This window comes from Melopsittacus undulatus, chromosome 8 (genome assembly GCF_012275295.1).
Source record: "Melopsittacus undulatus isolate bMelUnd1 chromosome 8, bMelUnd1.mat.Z, whole genome shotgun sequence".
Taxonomy (NCBI): domain Eukaryota; kingdom Metazoa; phylum Chordata; class Aves; order Psittaciformes; family Psittaculidae; genus Melopsittacus; species Melopsittacus undulatus.
In genome coordinates, this window is record NC_047534.1 from 1,277,768 (window position 1) to 1,299,347 (window position 21,580).

Here is a 21,580-nt window from a genome sequence, read left to right on the forward strand (position 1 = left end):
CCTCCATGCTCCTTGCTCTGTTCTGTTTTCTTTTGAGGGGAACAGTAGCTCTTTGATAGCCTTCCCAGGGATAAGATGGGACAAACGCACTACTTATCGGGAAAAGCCTCGGGGTCTTTGTCTTCCTGAGGCCCTAACACGAAGCCTGGCTTCCAGCCAGTCCAAGCTGCTGTTTGTATTGAGAGGGGGCTGCAGTGAGTGTGGGTTGACCCTGTTTGAATAGGCACGACTGGGCAGTGATCCCAGCACGACTGAGGGGAACAAGGGCCTGGTTTTGTCTTTTAGTGCATGACCCAGGACCTTTTCTGACCGCAGGTGCCCAGGCTGCCATTTCCCCAGCATTCCCATGGCATTCCCAGCAGCTCTGCCCTCCCAGGCATGCACAGGGTGCCTGGCACAGTCATGCTACCCTCTTTGCTGCTATAGAGAGAGATCTCCATCACTTGTCATTGTCCAGAGAGATGGGGGCTTAGTCTTGTCAGCAGAAAGCAGCATCTCTTGTCTGACAGCTCTGCAGAGAGCAGTCCATGGATCAGAGAGAGTTCACACCAGCAGCAGGATGGAGGATCCAGGTCTTGCTCCATGGCATCCCATCCCTATTGCACTGGCAAGTCCTCTTTCTGTCTTAAACCCCACTTCAGTGCTGGCTCCCACCCTCAGAGAGCAGTGGCTGTATTGCAGGGGTGGATGACATGATCCCTGCTCACAGTGTGCCTCAGTGAGTTAATGTCCTTCTGGATCCAGGAGGAAGAGGGATGCTATGGAAACGTAACTTGTTGTTATTATTATATGGGAATGAAATTTGTTATTTCGCTCTGCTGCTGCAGTTTGTGATTACACCATGGAGCAATTTTTAGCCTTGGCAAGGAGGTGATTTAACATAGGACCAAAGATGCGGCTTAACTCGGTGTCTGCCATAAATCCTGAGGAGCGATGATGCTGTCTGAGGCTGGAGGACTGGGCAAACCTTCCTTCTGCCAGCAGAGCTGATGTAAGGTCTGATTTATGAATGTGATCCTTCTGGACATTGCTGCGGTGTCCAAACATTACCAAGGATGTTTACTGAAACCCTCCAGAGGCTCCGGATGGAGCCTAAGAAGGGATCAGCCTCAATTTACATGTCCTGCTGTGCCAAGCCTGCTCTTGGTGGCCTTCCAGCCTCTGCAGTGCTTGGAGTGGAGGCAGAGGATGGTGCTGGCAGGGTGCAGAGCGCACTGCTGCCTGCTTTGCCCATCACACAGCACACAGAGCAGGCTGCACGCCTCTGCTCATCAGGGTGCTCCGGCTGCAGGGCTTCGTGTGCCTCAGCTTTGCGTGGGTTCATGCTCTTTCCATTCTAAACAAAGCCAATTTAGTGGTGGTTTGTATTTACCACTAACACCCTCTTACACAAGCACCCGCGTGGCTTTTTATCTTCAGGATAGGGTAGAGTAAGTTTGTACTTAAGCATTCAATGAGTCTGCTTCCCTGGAGAGCTGCCTGGGCACGATCCTGAGCTCTGGGAGACCTGCTTCAGCAGAGGGGTTGGATTAGATGGTCCCAGGTCGCTCTTCCATCCTCAACCATCCTGTTACTCTGTGATGGAGACACAGTCCAAGGCAGCTGCCTGAATCTGAAGCATCGGGCTCCCCAAAGACTCCTCACCCAGCACTGTCAGTTCATTTTGAAGCTGTGCCAGAGAGAGGGGACTCAGCTTTGGGCTCCTGTTTTAGTCAAGAGGAACTGGAATGACAGCAACAAGATGGATCTGTTCACAGTGGGAAGGTCATCTCTGCAGTGGAAGGGGTGTACCAGGTTTTATCTGAGGTGTTTGCTCCAGTGCCATCTCCCCTCTTGGGTCTCTGATGGTTCATCTCTCCTGGTGTGTGCCTTGACAACGCAGTGCCTGCGGGTGTTAAACACCCGTAGTTCAGGTGAACACGGCCCATGAAACCACTTCTGAGGTCTTGAGGGAGACAGGAGTGTTTCACAGGCCTTATCCTAGTCTTGTCGACAGGGAATGCTATTGAACCATAACAGCCTTCACTGGGGACTGCTCCCCAGGGCTGCAGCACACGGTGTCTGAGCAGACACAGAGATCAGACTGAGGACTCGGGATGTCCCTGCCTGTTCTTGCTAGTAGGGTTAAGAAACTGGGGGGGGAAAAGCCTCACACAAACTGCAGGGAACTGGTTCTTGGCCGGAAAAAGGGAATAATGAAAGAAAAAGGGTGGCTGTAATAGAAGAAAAAGCAGATTGTGAAGCATCAACTGCCCGTGACTTCCCTGCTGTAAGAGGTTGAATGGTCCAGTGTGCGTGTTTGTGCTGGCAGTGAGTGGTCTCTGCAATAACAGCCATACCCTGTTTAGCTTTGCTACTACTTGGAGGATCTGTGCCAGGGTTACTGCAATCCCCCAGGTGGGCTTTTAGGAGATCTGTTAAAGTGGAGGGGAGCTGTGGGAGCTAAAACCCCTCTGGACTTTGTTTGAAACCAAACTCCACAGGAAGATGCTGAAGTGTGGTGGGACATTTGATGCGACAGCTTTGAATGGGATCAGGAAAGGAATACCTGCCAGGAGTGTTAGCAGGTATTAAGGAAGGTGAGGAAGATAAGCAGAGTTGCAAGGCCCTTTTTTTCCCCTCTCTTCAGGCAGTTTATTCCATATAATGATGTTTTAAGTAAAGGGTTATAGGTGTTGGTCCTGTGGGAGAAAGGAGCGGACACTGCAGTGATGCTCTCTTTAGATCATTGCCGTGACCTGGAGTCTGGAGGGAATGAAGTTATAGAATCCCAAACCAGTCTGGGTTGAAGGGACCTTAAAGCTCCTCCAGCTCCATCCCCTGCCATGGGCAGGGACCCCTTCCACTGGAGCAGCTGCTCCAAGCCCCTGTGTCCAACCTGGCCTTGAACACTGCCAGGGATGGGGCAGCCACAGCTTCTCTGGGCACCCTGTGCCAGTGCTTCCTTTCTGTGGATCCCTCATAACAAAATCAGATCAACTGTGCCTCTGGTGTAGTCAGTTTGAGGGGAAACATCCCTTTTCCAAAGCTGATCAGGGAAAGGAGTCTGCAGAACCTGCCCCATCAGCTGTGTGCCCAGTGAGCTTCCCAAGGAGCTGGCTGGGACCTCTGAGCCTCTTCCCTGTAGGTTATGGAATGGATGCTGTTATTTCCTCCTGTTTTCCCTCAGGCTGGGTTAGAATAGGTGCTGTAGAGATAACATATGGAGACTTGAGAGCACGTGTGATTTAACCATGTCTGGATAATACATGTGCCGGGACAGGGGGTGATGCCTGGCACCAGGCTGTGAAGGGTCAGGACCTTCCCTGTCTTCTGCCTATGGAAAGTGCATAGGCTCCTGCACTGGTTCTCCCTAAGAAGCTCATGTTCCTGCTTCCTGAGCCACTGGTGGCCTTTGAAGGCAGCCCCTGCTCCAGGCTGCAGAGGAGTCCCTGTAGCAGGAGAGCTGTGGGTGCTGGGGGCTTGTGTGCTGCAGAGAACCCACACAGCAGCCACATTGCAGGCAGCAGGGACAAGCCCAGGAGGGCCCATGGGGTAAGTGGGTTCCATGGCTCTGGACAGGTGGAGGTCAGCCCGTGTCATCGGGAATGCTGAACCCAGCTTATCTGGAGGTCAGCTCCCTCTTCCAGGGCAAGCGGATGCATGGAGCGCTCTCCAGGATCTGTGCTTTGCTCTCCAGAGCTGATGCACAGTGGGTTTATCAGTCATTAACAGTTGGCAGGAGCGTGGGGCTCTTGGTCCCAGGCAGATCATGTTGAAGTTTTGGCTCTCTCCTGTCTGGAGTTCAGCTTTCCCATCAGTGGGTAGAGGGCTGGATGTGGGAATCCTGTTTAACCCATGAGATCCAGCCCCTTTTCTGCACCATCAGGCTTGTGTCAACCCAGCCTCATGTGTCACTTGTGCTGTCTGTGTGCTTTGCACCTTGAGGAGCTGTTGGCATCTCTTAATGATGGGTTCCTGGGATACGTCTGCTGGCTTCAGGGCTGGATTTGTCCCATTGCTGCTCCATACCTTTTGTCCTGAAATTCCCTGTAGTTCGTGTGGCTTCGTACTTTGCCCTTCTCAGCAGGAACAGTTGTTGGCTGTTTGGGTGTGTTGAGAAGGGAAAGGCCCATCTCTGATGAGGGAGATGTGACTAAAACCCAGGGTTTAGCTGGTAGTGATGGGTTCGGAGGAAGGCACAGAGCAGACTCCTTGGTGATCCAGAAAGGAACCAGGAATGTTCATCACCTGCACTGGGGCCTGGCATGATCTGACTTGATGAGGACCTCCACTGTGGTGTGTGGTCAGCTCTCACTGCTGGAGTCCCTGTGCACCTAACCTGGGATCAGTTCGGTGATGGAGCATAAGGAGAGTGGCAGCAGTTCCTCATCCCATACTCCCATCCCAGCAGTGGAAGTGGTGCTACATAGAGGAGCATCAGTGTGTGGCTTCCATCCCATGCATGCAGCTTGCAGTGCCTGTGTCCTCTCATGCTCACAAGGAACCATCACCTCCTTCACTGCAACAGCAAAGAGACCCCATGCAAGGGACAAAGGGGATGCTCTTTCCCAAGCCTGTCCACAGGGTCTGGAGGCAGCTCTTCTGCAGAGCTGGGGCCCTGCTGAGGCCCAGCCAAGCTGCTCATTTCCCTTTGTACCTACGTTGGGGCCTCTGAGCATCAGCGGGTGTTGGAGCAGCAATATCCTGAGTGCATCACAGATTTACTCACTTCCTAATGCTGAAAGGAAGCAACCCAACCACACACGTTTCTGGTGCCAGAAACATGCGAATGCATTTTGCACTGGGACCAGCAGCTCTACAGTGGGTTCTAACTGGCTTTATTTTCCAGAAGGAAGATGTTTAAGGATCTATAGTGAACATATTCCAAACCCATTCAGAGCAGAGCCCTCCAACCCAAACAAGCACATTTGAGGGAGCTTGTATCCATGTCGGCACTGGAACACTGGGATTAAGGAAGGGCTTGTCCTATGGCATCTTGTAAACCATCCCTCTTCCCTGCCTGCCTCTCTGTCCACTAGCAGAGCAGCCTGCCGCTGTGTTTTGACTGTGCCCTGTGATTTATGGCTCATAGCATCAACCCAAGCTGCTGTTCCATGAATTCCTTGAGTGTTTCTGTTCCAATAGGGATTCACAGGCCTGACTTTGAATTATGGTGTCTTTGTGCTACGGAGATGTTTACAGTGAAACAGTACATTGGAAGCCCTTTCTCCCTGGGAATCATGGAAATACTCCTATCTGAAGCTTCAGAAGGAATTGTGATGCATGGAGACCACAGGAACCTCAGGTCCACCTGCAGCCAGAGCACCTCTGCACCTCCAGTTGGTTTAGCTGCTTAATTGCCCTTTTTTTACCCTTATAATAGAGGAAACCTCTGTTGGGTGATGCCAGATCCCTGTCACTGTGAAGCAGACCGGAATGTGAGCTACACATTAGGCAGTTCCTCTGGAGGTGTTTTATTTAGCTGGTAGATACAGCAGTTTCCTTTAATGAAACATATTTAGGCATTTAAAACAACAGTCCCAGGTTGCTCTGTACTTGATAAAATGTATTTGAACATCATTTGATCATCTGCATCCAATGGGACTTATGCTGGCACACAGGTCCCAGCAGCCCCAGGCACTTGGGTCTTTCTCTGGGCCACTTGGCATCATCCTAGTGCTGGCCCCATGGCTCACACTGCTCTGATGTCCCTGCCAGCACCTCGGCTCATACATGGCCTCTCCTCACCTCCCGCATTCCCATCAGCATTCCCTGAAGGAGTCATCCATTCCCATGTCTCTTCTGCCTTCACAGCTCCGGTGATGCCACCCCCGTGTTTATGTCCTGTTCCTGGGGGAAGCAGTGGAGTTTGGCACAGGCAGGGCTGAGCCTTCATCATCCTGCCTGCATCCCTGGACACAGCTGTGGACTAGGAGGGATGGAGAAGCACTCAGCAGCAAAGTGTCTGGCTACATTTGTGCTGTCTTCAGTCTGATGAGTAACAGAGCTTTGCCCTCCTTAGTGCTGGGAGAGCATCCCTTCCTGAGGGCCTGCAGGCTGTCTTCTGGTTGCTGAAGCACAGGACTTTTTCCTTTACGTACTCATTTCACTTCTCATCCTGCTGCTGGTACAGGCTGCCAAACACTGTTTCTTCCTCCCCCATAGCTGTCTGCATCCAGTGCTGTTTGTGTTCCTGCTTCCCTTTAGAGGCTTCTTTTCTTCTCTTTTTGAGCATCACTTGCATTTCTGTCATAGTTGGATCCTGTGAGTTAGAGATCACTGCACAGGTAACATCCCTGTCCTGCCCTGGCTGCCAAGACCACACCAGCTTGCCTGGAGAGCAGTGCCCAAAGGGTTTAACCAGCAGACCTTCAGCTTCCCCTCCTCTGCAGCCAAGGGTGGGAAGCAGCCAAGCTTCCCTCCTGGTGCTCATTTTGCTGTGGCAAACACTGCTCTTCATGGGAGAAACACCTCTTATCCTTGTCTCCGCAGGGTTTTCTTCCATACAACACGTTATTGGGCACCTGGAATATGTATGTATGTATATATGTAGATATGTATATAAAGAAGCTCTTCACTGTGAGGATGCTGAGGTGCTGGCACAGGGTGCCCAGAGAAGCTGTGGCTGCCCCATCCCTGGCAGTGCTCAAGGCCAGGTTGGACACAGGGGCTTGGAGCAGCTGCTCCAGTGGAAGGGGTCCCTGCCTGTGGCAGGGGTTGGAACTGGAGGAGCTTTAAGGTCCTTTCCAACCCAAACCATTCCATGATCCTAAGATGTGGACCAAAGGCCTGTCTGAATCCCCTTGAAAGAGACCCCAATGGAAGGGGATGCTCATCCCTGCATCCATCAGCAGTGGGTGTTGGGTCCCTGAGGACCTCTCCATGCTCCGGGTGCGGGAAGGGGCGCGTGGCAATGGGATAGGAGCTGGACACGGGTTACATAACACACCGCTCCGCTCCGGAGGCGCGTTCAGATGATGGATTGGAGGCTCTGGCAGCCGCTTCCCTGGAATAATACTTTAAACATGACTTTTCCACTGCTCCTTGCCAGCGAGCCTTAGTTTGCGCCGTGGAGGCTGTAAAACTTCACTTCAAGGATGGGTTTCACTCCCGTTACCAAATGTGTCTGGAATGTGCAGATGTTTCCTTCGGGGGCTAGCGAGCCAATCCGCTCTAACACATCATCCCCACCGGGAGGACTCAACGTGCCCCTGCTCACCATATCACACACACAGAGCACCCTGTGCTGGGCGCATCCCTCAGAGCCCTGGTGATGGGGAAACCCAAGGTCTTTGCTCTGGGTTGCTGTGGGGATGCAGGATGCATGGGCTGGTTGCAGAGGTCCTGCTCTGCAGCCCACGGGAGCTGCACGTGGTGTTCCTGTAATTGGGTTTTAATACGTCCCATATTGATGTTTTCTGGGGGTGGATTGAAGGACTGTAAAACTCTGGTACCTGGGTGCGGATGAGCATCCTGCAGGTATCCACTTGCTGTGGATGTACCAGAGTTGGAGGAGATGAGCAGAGTTGGAGAAGATGCTGCAGGGGCTGGAGCATCCCTGCTCTGGAGCCAGGCTGAGAGAGCTGGGCTGGGGCAGCCTGGACAAGAGAAGGGGAGACCTGAGAGCAGCTTCAGTGCCTGAAGGGGCTGCAGGAAACCTGGAGAGGGGCTTGGGACAAGGGATGCAGGGACAGGCCAAGGGGAATGGCTTGAACCTGCCCGAGGGGAGACTGAGATGAGACATGAGGAAGAAACTCTTTACTCTGAGGGTAAAAGCTTCAGTAAAGGAGAAGTCTGTGCTGGTGAAGTTGAGAATGTTGGGACCTAAAGGAATTAAATGGTCCTGGTCTGTTCATAGAGGGACATGGTCAAATTATCAATGAGAACACAGAAGAGGCAGGACTGTTCAGTAAATATTGCTGTTCTCTATCTGGAGGAAAGCCAGGTGATGTATTTGTATCATATGAGGATGATGAAACATTTCCACTCCAACAGTAACTGATGGGGATGTTAAACAGCTGCTGTTAGTGTCAGACCCTCTGAAATGAGCAAGGTCAGGTATTTTGCATCCAAGGATTCAAAGAGGTGTAGCTGAAGAGCCCCCTGGGCCATCAGTGGCCACTTTTAGTGGGTTTGTGGCATTAGGGAAATTCCCAAGGACTGGATCAAAATGGACACGTTACCAGTGTTAACAGAAGGGAGATGGGATGCTACAAGCATTTATTAGCCCAGTGTCCTAAGTTTCTAGCCCAAAGAGAAGCAATGCAGTGCACAGCATAGACATCAGCTGCAAGTGAAAAGGGGATGGTGTAATTAGTGGCAATCAACCTGGAAAATTCACTTCTGGAAAAGAGATCTCATGAACCTCTGCCTTTTAAGTAAGTTTTCAGATGGAGGAGATGAAGATGATGACGTTGATGTAATACACATATGACTTGTGTAAGGCTCAATGTCTCGTGTATTGGGCAGAAATTGGAATGACAACCAGTAAGCACTACATATATAAAGGGATTAAATCCTGGCTTGAGAAGGCAAAGATAAACTGGAGTCAGTTGCAGTGAGTCTCAAGGATTGGTTGCAGGCTGCCTCCATAATGTGTTTGTCAAGAGGCTGGTGGAAACAGGGAGCATCAGAGAGCCTGGACTGAGAGTGCCAGAGCCCAGAGGAGGAGAAGGAGCTCTGCTTTGGGCACAGAATGGAGCCTCCTGCAAGGCAGGGATGCAGCCAGGGAAGGTGTGATGGTCGGTGTGCAGTGCTAAGGGTACCAGGATGCTGAGTGCAGCCCAGGGATGTGTAAACAGGGAGCTGTGGAGCAGAGGGGGTGTGTTTGCTGCTGTCCTCGCTGCATGGAGGTGGTGATGCCCTATAGAATCCAACCCAAAGCCTGTCTGCAGGGGTCTCCTGTGAGGTGGATGGTGTTTGCTGCTGCAGCAACAATGTGGGACCCTGTGGTTAGTGGACAGGGGAATCCTACACCAGGGAACTCCAGCTGGGCAAATGCAGACCAGAAACAAGCCTGACTGACACGACAACAGCTCACCAAAACTGATGGTAGCCATCCCATCCCTGTGAGCCTTTGTGTGGAGATGGGAATGTTCTCTAGAAGGATGGGGAACTGCTTGCTTAGGCTTGGTGCAGGAGCTGGAGGTGAGGAGCAATACAGGAGTCATTGGGATAAATGCTGTGTTCAGACTGAGTCATTCTTGCTCTGTGTTGGTGCCAGAAGGGAAGGGTTAGTGGCTCTGTGTCCTGTTCCCCCCTTTCCCCCAGCACTGGCTCGGGTACTGAGTAGGTCCCAGGGCTTCAGGACTTTGTGCCCTATTGAAACCTAGCGAGTTCTGCCCAAATCCCAGTGTTTTCTCCCTGGAGAAGGAGAAAACCCATTCAGGGGCTCAGCATCTCTCCAGCACAAGCTGTGCTGCAGCATGGGGCTCAGAGTTGTTCTCCATCGTTAACACCCTGCCAGGCCTGGACCTGTGGGACTCTTCCTGCTCTTTTCCCTGTGGTTTTAGGTCTTAGCCCATGCTTTGTGCTGCAGGGGGTTGGTGAGAGCCTGGAGCTCACCTTAGGCTGCTCTCACACCCAGAGGGATACAGGGACATGGTGATGCTGTTTGACCATGAGACGTTATCTGTTCTCCCATTGGTTTGGAGCCAGGATTCCCTCTTGTATGATCTGTACCTGCTGTGTGCTGTTGGGGGATGTCCCTCATGAACCCCCAGGTTTTCCTGCTTTGTGGCTTTGTTTTCCCTTTGTTTGAGTGCTGCTGGTGCTGTGTGGAGCCTGAAAATGTCCGGACTGTTCTCCCAGTGTGAGGAATGGGAGGAGTATTTCCCAACTCTCTGAAGAGGTTCCTTTTGGTCCCATCCTGCCTTATCAGCCTCACTCTATCTCAGCTGCTTTGCACTCTGGATTCAAGGGAGTGGCATTAAGGGTTTTACAGATCTCCCTAGGGCAATTCCAATACCTAAGGGGCTGCAGGGAACCTGGAGAGGGGCTTGGGACAAGGGATGTAGGGACAGGCCAAGGGGAATGGCTTGAACCTGCCCGAGGGGAGATTGAGCTGAGCTCTGAGGCAGAAGCTGTTCCCTGTGAGGGCGCTGAGGCGCTGGCACAGGGTGCCCAGAGCAGCTGGGGCTGCCCCATCCCTGGCAGTGCTCAAGGCCAGGTTGGACACAGGGGCTTGGAGCAGCTGCTCCAGTGGAAGAGGTCCCTGCCTGTGGCAGGGGTTGGAGCTGGAGGAGCTTTAAGGTCCCTTCAACCCAAACCAGACTGGAATTGCTGACTTTGAATGATCAGGTGGCCTCTCATGTTTGATGGATGTACATGTTGTTCCGCTGTTCCTTCTGGGATACAAACCAGGAATGGCCCAGAAGGTTTCCAAAGAATATGCCCTGTAGGTATTTGTTCTGCTGTACCAGGGTTACAAACTGGATGTGTGCTTTGGAGAAGGCTTCCCTGGAGTTCTCTGCATCTCTTGGCACCAGCTCCTCAGTGATGCTTCTCTGTTATCAGTTCAAGAGCATCCAGAGCCTCCTGCATGCTGCAGACCTTGCCTGTGGCTCTCGTCTGTTGTGTGTTCCAGAATTGATGGTGCTGGGGAAGCATGGCATTATGGCTTTATTATTTCTTATGGAGAAAGAGCATCCCTAGAGGTGCCTGCCCAGGCAGAGGCCTCCCAGGAAAATAAATGCAAATAGAATAATCCCAAATGAGATGATCTGCTCCATCCCTTGTCGTGGTGGTGAATTAGTATCCATAATACCTTAATATCTATTGAAAACCCTTCACTTGGAGTGAGGAAGATGAAGCATTTAGCAGCTCAGCTGTGTAATTCCTAAATTACAGCTTACAGAGGGCTCACTTTGCATGGTAAAGTGAAATCTCACTGAGCTCCAATCGTGCTGACTTGGGAACACTCGGGGATATCAGGAGACCAGAGCTGGGCATTGGAAGAGCACGGAGCTGTGTGTGGGAATGCAGTGCCACAGGACATGGGGCTCCCTGGATGGATGCCTTTGTGGGGGAGAAGTGGGTATCTGCATGGAAAGCGGTTGCATTTGGGCTGCCTGAGCTCTGCCACGTGTGCTGGGATGATGCTGAGCTGTATCACATCTTTGGTTTCTTTGCAAACTTTCCATGAGACAAATGTGTATTTCCAGGGCTGACATTTAGCTGGATGGAGCTGCACAGAGCCTGTTTATGTGCAGCACTGATTATAGGCATTAACTTCAGTCAAATATTTGGGTTGCTGCTTTCCAAAGGCTGAAGTTCTTCCCTGCTCTCATGTTTTAAGGCGATGTTTGAAGGTCCCTTCCAGCCCAAGCTATGCTATGGTTCTGTGTTGCAGAGGCAGAACAGGGCTGGGTGATGCCTGATGCTTGAAGCCTTACTTTATGCCACATTGAGTCACCTCTTGGCAGCGGAGGACCACATCCAGTGCCAGCTCCAGTCAGTGCCTGGTGGCTTAGGCTGTGGGACAGTGGGAAAAGCCTGTCCCATACCAGTGGCCATCCCTGTAGCCACCTCCTCATCCCACCGGAGCTGACCTCCACCAGCACAGGAGGATGCTGGTGACTCCCCAGTGCCCTCCTTGCCTTCAGCTCTGTGTTTTGGGGTTGGGAATGAGGAGATGAAGTCAGTCGCAGCCTAAGAACAACGTGTGAAGTGAGTCGTGCTGCGGGTCCCTGTGCAGGCAGCACTGGGGGCTGAGCCTCTTGTGTCAGACAGCTCCTGGCTGGGACAGTGGGACGCAGCGTGATGCCATCGCCTGCAGTCCGGCCCTGCCAGAGCATAACGTCACCCCATGAGGTAACGTGTCCCCTTTGTTGGAGTGGCTGCATCCCTGCTCCGGCTTTATACCCTTATTTGGGAAAGTTTGTGGAAAGCTGCTGGCTGCAGGGATCCAGGGAACTGCTTGTGGAGTCTGGGCTGCTCTGCAGACAGCTCCCACCTGCAGCGGGGGGATGCCCTGGCCATGACTGGGATACCCTGGCCATGATTGGGATACCCTGGCTGTGTTGAGGATGCCCTGGCCATGATTGGGATGCCCTGGCTATGGTGAGGATGCCCTGGCCATGATTGGGATGCCCTGGCTATGGTGTGGATACCGTGGTTGGTTGAGGATGCCCTGGCCATGATTGGGATGCCCTGGCTATGGTGGGTATACCGTGGCTGTGTTGAGGATGCCCTGGCCATGATTGGGATGCCCTGGCTATGGTGGGTATACCGTGGCTGTGTTGAGGATGCCCTGGCCATGATTGGGATGCCCTGGCTATGGTGGGGATACCCTGGCTGTGATGGGGATACCCTGGCTGTGTTGAGGATGCCCTGGCCATGATTGGGATGCCCTGGCTGTGGTGGGTATACCGTGGCTGTGGTGAGGATGCCCTGGCCATGATTGGGATGCCCTGGCTATGGTGGGGATACCCTGGCTGTGGTGAGGATGCCCTGGCCATGATTGGGATGCCCTGGCTGTGGTGGGGATACCCTGGCTGTGGTGAGGATGCCCTGACCATGGTTGGGATGCCCTGGCTATGGTGGAGATGCTGTGGACATAGTTAGGATGGGGATACCCTGACTGTGGTGGTTGGAACAGAGGCTCTCACACCCCCTTTCCTCCGGTGCCAGCAGGGACACAGACACCCTCTGCCCAGCTCAGCCCTGAGCCCACTGCAGGGCACTCAGGGAGTGTTTTACACTGCCCTGTGCCACTTGCTTCTTGGTGAGATCAGGAAGAACCTGAAACACCTGGATCTGCTTTGTGTCAAACCCCAACTTAGTCATGTCTTGCAAGGGCATCTGTGTGAGTGCTTCATGCTTCTCCCAGGAGAGCACAGAGTGTACTGGAACATTGTAGGCTTGTGTCCTTGTATCCGTGCCTTGCGTGTTCCCATCAACAGTTAAGATGTTGCTGTGGGAAGAAAAACATTTCATTTTGAGATTAATATTTATGAAGGAGTCTTTGGGGGCAGATTCCTCAGAGAGGGAGCTCAGGCTTTGGCCAGCACTGACACTCATCAGTTCAGAATGAACAAACACGTTGTCACTGTGCTGTGACAGCCTTGGGGAGATGAGGGTGCTCTGTGCTCTCCCTCAGCCTTCCCCTGCACATCCCTCCATCTCCTGCATCCGCTTCCTAACAGGATGCCCCATCCCTGGCAGTGCTCAAGGCCAGGTTGGACACAGGGGCTTGGAGCAGCTGCTCCAGTGGAAGGGGTCCCTGCTTGTGGCAGGGGTGGGAGCTGGATGAGATTTAAGGTCCCTTCAACCCAAGTCATTCCACGATCCTAGGACTCTTTAGAGGCTGATCTCTGCAGCAGAGTCCTTGGCACAAGGATGAAACGCAGCATCCTCTGTATTGGAATGCATCCATTCACAGTGACCCACTGCTGCATGGCTCTGGGAAGTGAAAGGCCCCTCTTCATGTTCAGCTGCAGCTCTCGGTGATGTGTGGTGGAGCTGGAATCCTTCTGCCTTGGAAAATGCCTGCTTCAGTACAATTCAAACCAGTAGCTGGTGATGAAGATCTCCATATGCTGTTGCTCTCCTGCCCATGTGGAAAGTCAGGGCGCTCATCATGAGGAGAGCTGCTGACTGTTCTACCAGCCAGTGCAGGACCACAGCCTTGCTCCCTCCCTGTGTCTGGCACACAGAAAATTCCATGGGTTTTCAGATTTCCATTGCCCTGCAGCAAGATCCATCCCCCCTCTGCACACCAGTGCTCTCCTATGGTGCTTCCTAAGAGAGCTGCAAGCCAAAAGGCGAAGAAAAAAGGAATCACATCAGCAAAACCCTGTGTTTTTTCCTGGCTCAAGCCCGTTAAAACACAGAGGGTTCTTCCTGCTCTCTGCAAAGTCTGTTCTGTGCCTCAGGCCCTACCAGCAGCATGGGGCACCAGCCTTTTATTGCTGGAGGCTGGAAGCTGTTTGCCATGGTAACACCTAAGACAGTGTTTGGTGGTGTGGCTCTTGGGCAGTTTGCTGCTCTCTGCAGCAGGTCCTCCAGGTCAGCTCAGGAAGATGGGATGGGAGGTAGGAAAACCTTTCCCTTCCCTGCAGAGCTGCAGCCTGGAGATGCTTTATCCCTCCTCTACTGTTGCAGGCTCCTTAGTGGCCTCTGTAGAGGCTATGGATGGAATATGATTGCACCCAAGCTGTCCCCATCCCCTTGCACCTCTGGAGCCTCACTGACCCCCCAAAAGCTTTATCATGGGTTACAGACCTGGAGCTGCTTTCATACCAAACTCTCCCCAGCAGCTCCTCTCCACCCAGACGCTTCTCCCTGTCTGTGGATGCTTTTCCCATTACTGTTCTGGCCGGGCTCCATGCACCAAAAGGGCTGGGAAGGCACAAGCCAGCGCTGCCCCCCTTCCCTTTCCTTCCCTTTCCTTCCCTCCCTCTTCAGTGCGATGCAGGGCCCACAAATGACTTAATGGGAGCATGACATCAGGCTTGGCAGGCAGAGGCACGCTATATGCTGCTCGACATGAGATGTTCTGTGGTACTGAGGGAAACCCAGCAGTGCACCAAAACCAGCCCGTCCAGCACCACACAGAGCTGCAGGAATCACCCCTGGTGCTGGGCATCACACAGCACACACCAGCTCTGTCCCAGCTTCCATGCCAGGGAACACCAGTGCTCCATGCTTTTACCCATAGAACTTACCCAGCCCCATCTGCAGGGGCATTTGGGACTGATCCATCCCCATGCTTTCAGTGGGATGGGCTGTTATCCCTGCGGCACACGCAGCATCACGCAGGGAGCTGGTAGCAGGGCTGGGATGGAGCTGAAGGCTCCCAAGGCTTAGGTTGACACCCTCATCACTAAATGTTCCCTTATCCCAAGCTTCATCTTCCCCAGCTCTGCTTCCAGAAGTGTTTTCAGACCTGCCTTTGCTAGGCATGGAAGTTAAAGGTGTCTGTGTTTGATGGGGAGCTGTGAGGGGAGCTCTGGTGCTCAGTTCTTGTTCTGTGCTATAGTTGGTGATGGGTTTTGTTGCCCCACGTCCCACCGAGTGTGAGCCAGCTCCGCCAGCCTCTGGCATTACACAGCTCCCTTTTACAGGTGTGGAAGCTGAGGCAGGATGTGCTTGCCCATAGCTTTCCAGGCAGCACAACGTGTTCTCAGCATCCCCTATGGCACAGTGAGCTCCGTTTTCCTTCCCTCCCATGGAGAGGGCAGCAGCCTGCGTGTGCTGAGCACGTCAATGGGCAGCCTTGTTTGCTGCTGGCTTCAGCCTGCTTGGAACCTGCTCCAGATTCCCTCCAGCCTGGCAGTGGGCTGGGAACACACAGTCGTGGCAGTCTGTGGCATTGGGAGGCTGTGCTCAGCCCCACAGCCCTTTGCATTGAGGTTTATTGCTCACTGTTTCCTGAGCTCTGCTGTTTTCCCTTGCAGCCTAGCTTGGTTCCCAGCCATCCTCCCCATGCCAGGAAGGCATAGCATGATTTTCCATACAGGCTGGAGAGGGAGAAGGCAAAGCAGGAAGCCGGGAGCCCTGCTCCTTGCCTCGTGGCTGGAGGTGGCAGGCGCTGGCATCCACCGTGGTCCTCGCATCCCCAGGCTGTCAACAGGAGCTCTGCTCCCATTGCAGGCTCGGGGGAAGCTGAGAGCTGGGAGGTTTTACACCAGTTCCTCATCAGGTCGTGAAGACAAGGGTAGAAAATAGCAAAGGAGCTGGGCTCTGGTGGGTTGCCAGCTAGCGCGTGGTCTGGATGGAGATCAGCAGCATCCACGGTGCTGATGGGAGCTCAGGCTGTGGAAGACAGAAGTGTCAAGGTGTTGGGATGCCTTGGGAAGCATGTGAGTTGTAGCTAAGTGATGGAATGCCAGGGTACAGGCAGAGCTTGGGTTAATGACAGCTCCAAGGGTTCAGAGCATCTCACAGCCTCTGGGAACTCAGCCCCAGCTCTCTCCTTTGAAGCCTGCTGGTGGGGCTCCTCTGGTGAGTCAGTGTTGGATGACAGTAGAGGGTGCAGGACAGATGTGTGAGCCCAGATGATAACATCTGGAAGCATCAGCTCCGTGATGTGTGTGCAGAATGATAGCCCAGTGTACTAGCAGGAGAACAGGAGGAAGGGGTAGGAGCCCTCCATGCCCATGATGGGTATGATAATACTGATACCCAGAGATGTGCATCTGGGTGGCCTGACACCCTCACAAGCTGCCCTGGCAACCCAAAGCTGCAGATCAGAGGACTGAGGGTTGTCACTTATTAGTTTAAGGGGGGCAACTCCTTTTGGCCCTTCCTGAACAAAACCCACATCCCCAGCACCGGGCATCCTGAGTCCTGGATCACTCTTGTTCACTGTGCATGCTGCTCAGTAGGCAGTGACATCTAGTGTCAGTCCTACACAGTGTAAAAGCAGTGCTGAGCAGGGGATTGTTGCTGCCTGTGTTTGAGTTTCTACCTGGTGGTGGGAGCAGCTCTGGCTCTGGGCGTCTTCCTGCAGCAGACAGCAGGACACAGTCATCCCTGGTCCTGCTCTTGGGTAGGAGTGAAGGTGACTGAGCCCTGGGAGGTGAGGATTTGGGGTCTTGGTCTTCACTTATCTGAAGAGAATAACAACATAATGATAAGGGATGTTTGTGAAGGGCTCAGGACCAGCCCCTCTGTTATGGGCTTTAGAAGAGCAGACCTGCCCTGCTGGAGTCCTTCACTTCATCCTTGAGAAGGAGCAAGGTGGGAGAGATGGAGAGGAGGATGCAGAGAAGGTGGTGGGGCTTGGAGATGGGTATCGCAGTACCCTGCATGGTTCAGGTGCCCACTTGTGATGGTGAGGGCTTCACCATGCAGCCAAGCAGCAATTCTGATGAGGCTCTTTGGAATGGTACAGCCCTGGGTTTGCAGCAGCAGAATGGTTTGGGTTGGGTTTGGTTTGGTTTGGGGCAAGGAGCAAGAAGGCATCCGAGCTGAAGCAGCCTTTCCTTCTGGTTTGAGGTGCTGCTAAAAGCTAAATGGGTTATTTCAGGTGTTTCAAAGAAGAGAAATAGCTGCACTGGTCTCCCTGTAAGGGAACAAGTTGATGGTCTGGTCCTGTCCAAAGCTGGTCAAGTAATGCAAGGAGATGCAAAGGCAGAGGAGTGTAATTCACAGAACATCCTCAAGGAGAAGCAGAGCAGAAGCTTCCCTGAGGAAGGGCCTGACCTGCCTGGCAGCAGCTGGGATCCCAGTCCAACCTGTCTCTGGGTTTGTCTTGCAAGTGACTGTAATGTCCCTGTGCAGAATGTGCCTGCCATGTGGTCCATGGTGCTCCAGCGAAGGATGCTCTGTGTGCTGTAACTGTTGTCCCACCTACCCCGAGACAAAGGAACATTGTCTTGACCAGATACTTGTGCTAGAATCCTTCTTTTAGGTGTATTTATTAAGCTTTTAGTTTGCACATTTCTTGGCCTTCTCTGGTGCTGTTGCTGGTGAACTCTTCTGAATCCACTCTTGGCTTGGCAAAGAAATCCCGGATGGCAAAATCAGGGAAAAGAAACCTTTTAAAGAGACATCCATCCCTGTTCCTTATCCCCAGCTTCCTGGAATCGTGCATCATCTTCCTGCCTGTTTGGCAGAACCTGTTTGATTCAGATAAAGGAAGTTTAAATGTCAGATGAAATCAAGCAGTAATTGGTGTGGGGATGAAAGTAAGAGGAAAGGCAGCAAGGAGATGGTATGGGATGTGCTGGTAGGAAATGGGAAGGTCTCTGTTGAGACGGCTGCAGAGGATCCAGCCGCATCCACCTCCCTGGAGCTCTGCCTTGAAGGATGATAACCAGTGCCTGGGCTTGTGTTTTGATGCTGCTAAAAGAAGGTTTTGGCCACAGGAGATTCACCTGAAACCAAAGAGTGAAGTTGGTTGGGAACAAGCAGCAAAACTTACTTCTTAACTGAGCTGAAGAGGAGGAACGTGGGGTGCAAAGAGCCAGGCTGGAGACAGGAACAGCTCAGCTCTGGATGAGCTGGAGCTGTTGGGGTTACAGGGAGCAATAAGAGGTTTCTAAGCCAGCGTTCCCTTTGTAAGGACAATGTAACCTGGGTTTAAATGGAAAATATTCATTGTTATTTCTCCTTTCCTTTTAAGCTGTTCCAAAGAGAGACAACAAGATCTTTAAATTGGAGTTGAGCACATTAATTGTGTTAGTAACAGTCGGTTCTTTGGCACTAGAAGTGGCCTTGGAAGTTCCTCATAAATCTGTCTCTAAGTTCATTACTATTTACTCCAAATTGCTTCTTAATTACTTCTTTGAACATACATTAAAGCTGAATAGGTTTTGAAAGGATCCATCCATTTTACCGATGCATTTGTCACGTCTGTAGTTACTCTGCGTACACTGCAGGATGCTGTGTGTCTGATGGATAGTCCTCATCTGTATCTGCACCTTGTGCAGAGCTTGGAGCAACAAATGCTTTATAGCTTTAAAGGTGTTTCCTTTGGCTGGGAGAAATGCACCACATCAACACACCAAACCCTTCCAGTCTGGGGCCTGGGGTGCAGTTTACATAGGGGCTCTTTGGAGGCCTGGTGATGGAGGAAGGACAGAGTGGAGTTGCTGAAAATGGTGTTTTCTTTCCCCAGGGATCTGTCCCATAACAAGATCAGTGGTTTAGATGGTCACGTATTCAAAAGCCTGACTTCTCTGGCAAAACTGTAAGTACATCCCATGCCCTTCATCCCTGCAGCTCACTGTGCACGTCTGAGCTGGTACCCAGAGCACAGGCTTGGGTTGCACAAGGAAGCCCTGGTCTTGCCTGGTGCCATATTGATGTGTCCATGGACTCCTGTTATTGCCATGATGAGCTTTGTGTTTCCCTTCTTTTACAGAGATTTAAGCCACAACAAGATTTCTACATTAGAAGATGGAATATTTGATAATTTATTTAATTTAAGTGAAATGTAAGTTCATCCTCTTTGTTTCCCCGTTCTTTATGTAGACCTTTCCTTGAAGCACCAATTCTCTTCCCCTGGGGTGGGTTGCAGCACCCTGGTGGAGTGGGATGCAGTGCTGTCTTGGGGACATGTGGGGCACATCATGTAGTGTTCCTGTCTCTGTGGTCACATCTTGGGGCTGGGCACTGACCTGCAACATGGGAGACCCTGACGAGTGTCTGAGTCACTTGAAGATGTTCTCTCTTAGTGATTCAAACTCTTGGGCCTATAGTGGTTTTGAATAGAAGTAATGAAGATCTGTACAGGTATGTGAAGGGAGACCAGGGGAAACCACACGTTTCCAGGAGGCACACATGAAGTCAGAGCACAGAGTGACAGCTCTGCAGCTGAATGAGCTGCAGGATTAACCCTGTGCAATCACTCTTGGCAAGCCAGAAAACAGCTCAGCCCCATGTTCTCCCTGAAGACAGGACACAAAGGGCATTTTCAGCTCTGCAAGTGGCACTGCAAGGACACAAAGGACCCAGGCTCTGGCCAGCAAAGTGGTGCTTGCAGTGTGAAGATCCTGGGTCCAGCCCAGCCCAGCTGGCATCAGCTACACAAACAGCTTTCCATCTCTGTCCCCTGCGCAGCTGAGTGCCAAGGGCTGTAATTTAGATCCAGCTTAGCTGCAATTAAAGTTTCCATCTTTTCATTAAGCTGCCACATGGAAAGATTATCCTTGACTTTGCGTTTCTTTTTCGACACATCAATTTGCTTCTCTTCGTTCTGTTCTAATGGGGCTGTAAATAGTGCCTGTGCCTTGCGAGGCCGCGTTCCACCCCGTGGCTGGTCCATGGCAGCTCTTGCAAAGAGAGGCTTGTGTCTGTCATTTGCTTCTAATTGCAACAATTATTTGTAGAGTTAAAAAAGCACTTGGAGCACTTGTCTAATTGTAGCCTCTAGAAAGATGATGTTAATTATTGCTTGATTCCCTATTCATTACCTCCCCTCGCTCCTCTTTCTGCAGCAGTCAAGCGGATGCTGCACATGGGAGCAGGGAGGGAGCCACACGCTGCTGGGAAGTCACACTTAGCACGTGGTGAGTTAAAACCTGACTTGTGTCTCATCTCCCACTGCAGAAACCTAAGCTGGAACCCGTTTGTTTGTGACTGCAAACTGTCCTGGTTGCCCCGGTGGGTGGAAGAGAGGAAGGTGAAGGTCCTGCAGGCGTCAGACACGCGATGTGCCCACCCTCCTGTGGTGGCAAACCTGTCCCTCTTCCACGTCTCCTTCCTCAATGCTACTTGTGGTAAGGAAACACTGTGGGATATGGTGGGGAATGATAAAGCCATGGAAACACTGGGCCCAGGGGTGGCTGGGATCACATCTCAGCCTCTTCAGACCTCAAGTCACCAGTTCTAATGTAATTAAGCAAATGATAGCACATGACTGCACCCTGATGCCTTAAGGATTGAGTCAGTCACACCAGGGCTGAGATCAACAGACGTGTTACAGAGCAGGCTTCAGGCAGCCATCAGATGACACCAGCTCCGTGATCTCCAGTATTAGGCTTTTGTTCTCTCAGGCTTTCAACAGCCTGACTTTAAGCAGTGAAACCTCATTGAAGTTGATGGGACCTGAGGGGATGCCAAGTTGAAACTGTGCAGGTGACAGGGCTCCAGGTGGGGAGTGTGGAAGGAGCACTACAGATTACAGCCCTGGGTGCCTTTATTGCACTGCCTTGGCTAGGAGAAACATTGGGCAGTGTTTAACTGGAAGTTGGGAAGGGGGAGCCTGAAGGAAACTGATCCTGCCTGGATGTGCAGTGATCTCTGAGTAACAGGGAGGGAGAGTGAGTGCTCCCTGGCAGGCATCAGCCATCTCCTTTAGTGCATGACAAGAGGATTCAGTGATGAGGGCTGAAGGAGCCAGCACTGGTGAAGTGCAGAGCTCCACAGGGCCAAATCCTGGCTGGTGATTGCTCCTCATTCCCCAGCAAACTTACCATGGCCTTGCAGCATCTTGCAGGCATTATCAAGGGGAATCACACCAGCACTGTTATTCCCCTTGGTTATTAGTTGTTCCCCTCTTGAACTACTTAAAATGAGTGTGGAAGCAGTAATGTGAGGGTAATTCAGTGTAAGGGGAGTAGGCTGGGGACAGCCTGCCAGCTACTGACCGGCAGGGATGAAGTATGACCAGGCTGGTGTTAAAAGGCAGTTCCCATGGCGTGGTCCTCCTCATGGGGCTTTTCTGAAGAGAAGTGGCTCAACATTTGCAGGAATAAACGTTTGGAGGGAGCAGTTGGATGGATGTGCTCTGGGAAGATCACATCTGAGATGTTTGGGGGCAGATGTTGTAGCAACCAGCAGAAACAGAGGAGCAAACAGGCTGTGTCGCGTGGGTAGGGGTGGAGAGGAGGCCAGGTCCAGCTGCACTGCAGCTCTGTGGGGCCAGCCCTGCCTCTGGGCTCGTGATGGAGAAACCTCCACGTCCTGCAAGCCAGTGAGGGGGATTCAACTCAAGGGCATGAGCTGCTGCTCTGAGGATGGGGCTGTGTGGCTGCCATCATCCTGTGTGTCCATGCGTGTGTGTGGTCATGCTCCCTGTACCAGGCGTGTGTTGCTGCTGAGCATCCTTCCCAGAGCACATATGTGTGCATCCCTCAGCCTGTGTGAGTTTCCCTCATTTCTAGCACCAGTTTGTGCCTGCAGGTAGGTGAGAAGCTCTTGGCTCTCC

General features: G+C 52.2%; 1 protein-coding gene across 1 annotated transcript in view; it reads left to right on the forward strand.

The window, feature by feature from the left end:
- Positions 1-21,580, forward strand: part of PKD1 (polycystin 1, transient receptor potential channel interacting) — an 81,370-nt gene that overhangs the window by 16,591 nt on the left and 43,199 nt on the right. The window contains exons 2-4 of the mRNA XM_034065308.1: positions 18,548-18,619; positions 18,794-18,865; positions 19,981-20,150. Coding sequence (XP_033921199.1) covers positions 18,548-18,619; positions 18,794-18,865; positions 19,981-20,150 — 314 coding nt within the window. The remainder of the gene's footprint in view (positions 1-18,547; positions 18,620-18,793; positions 18,866-19,980; positions 20,151-21,580) is intronic.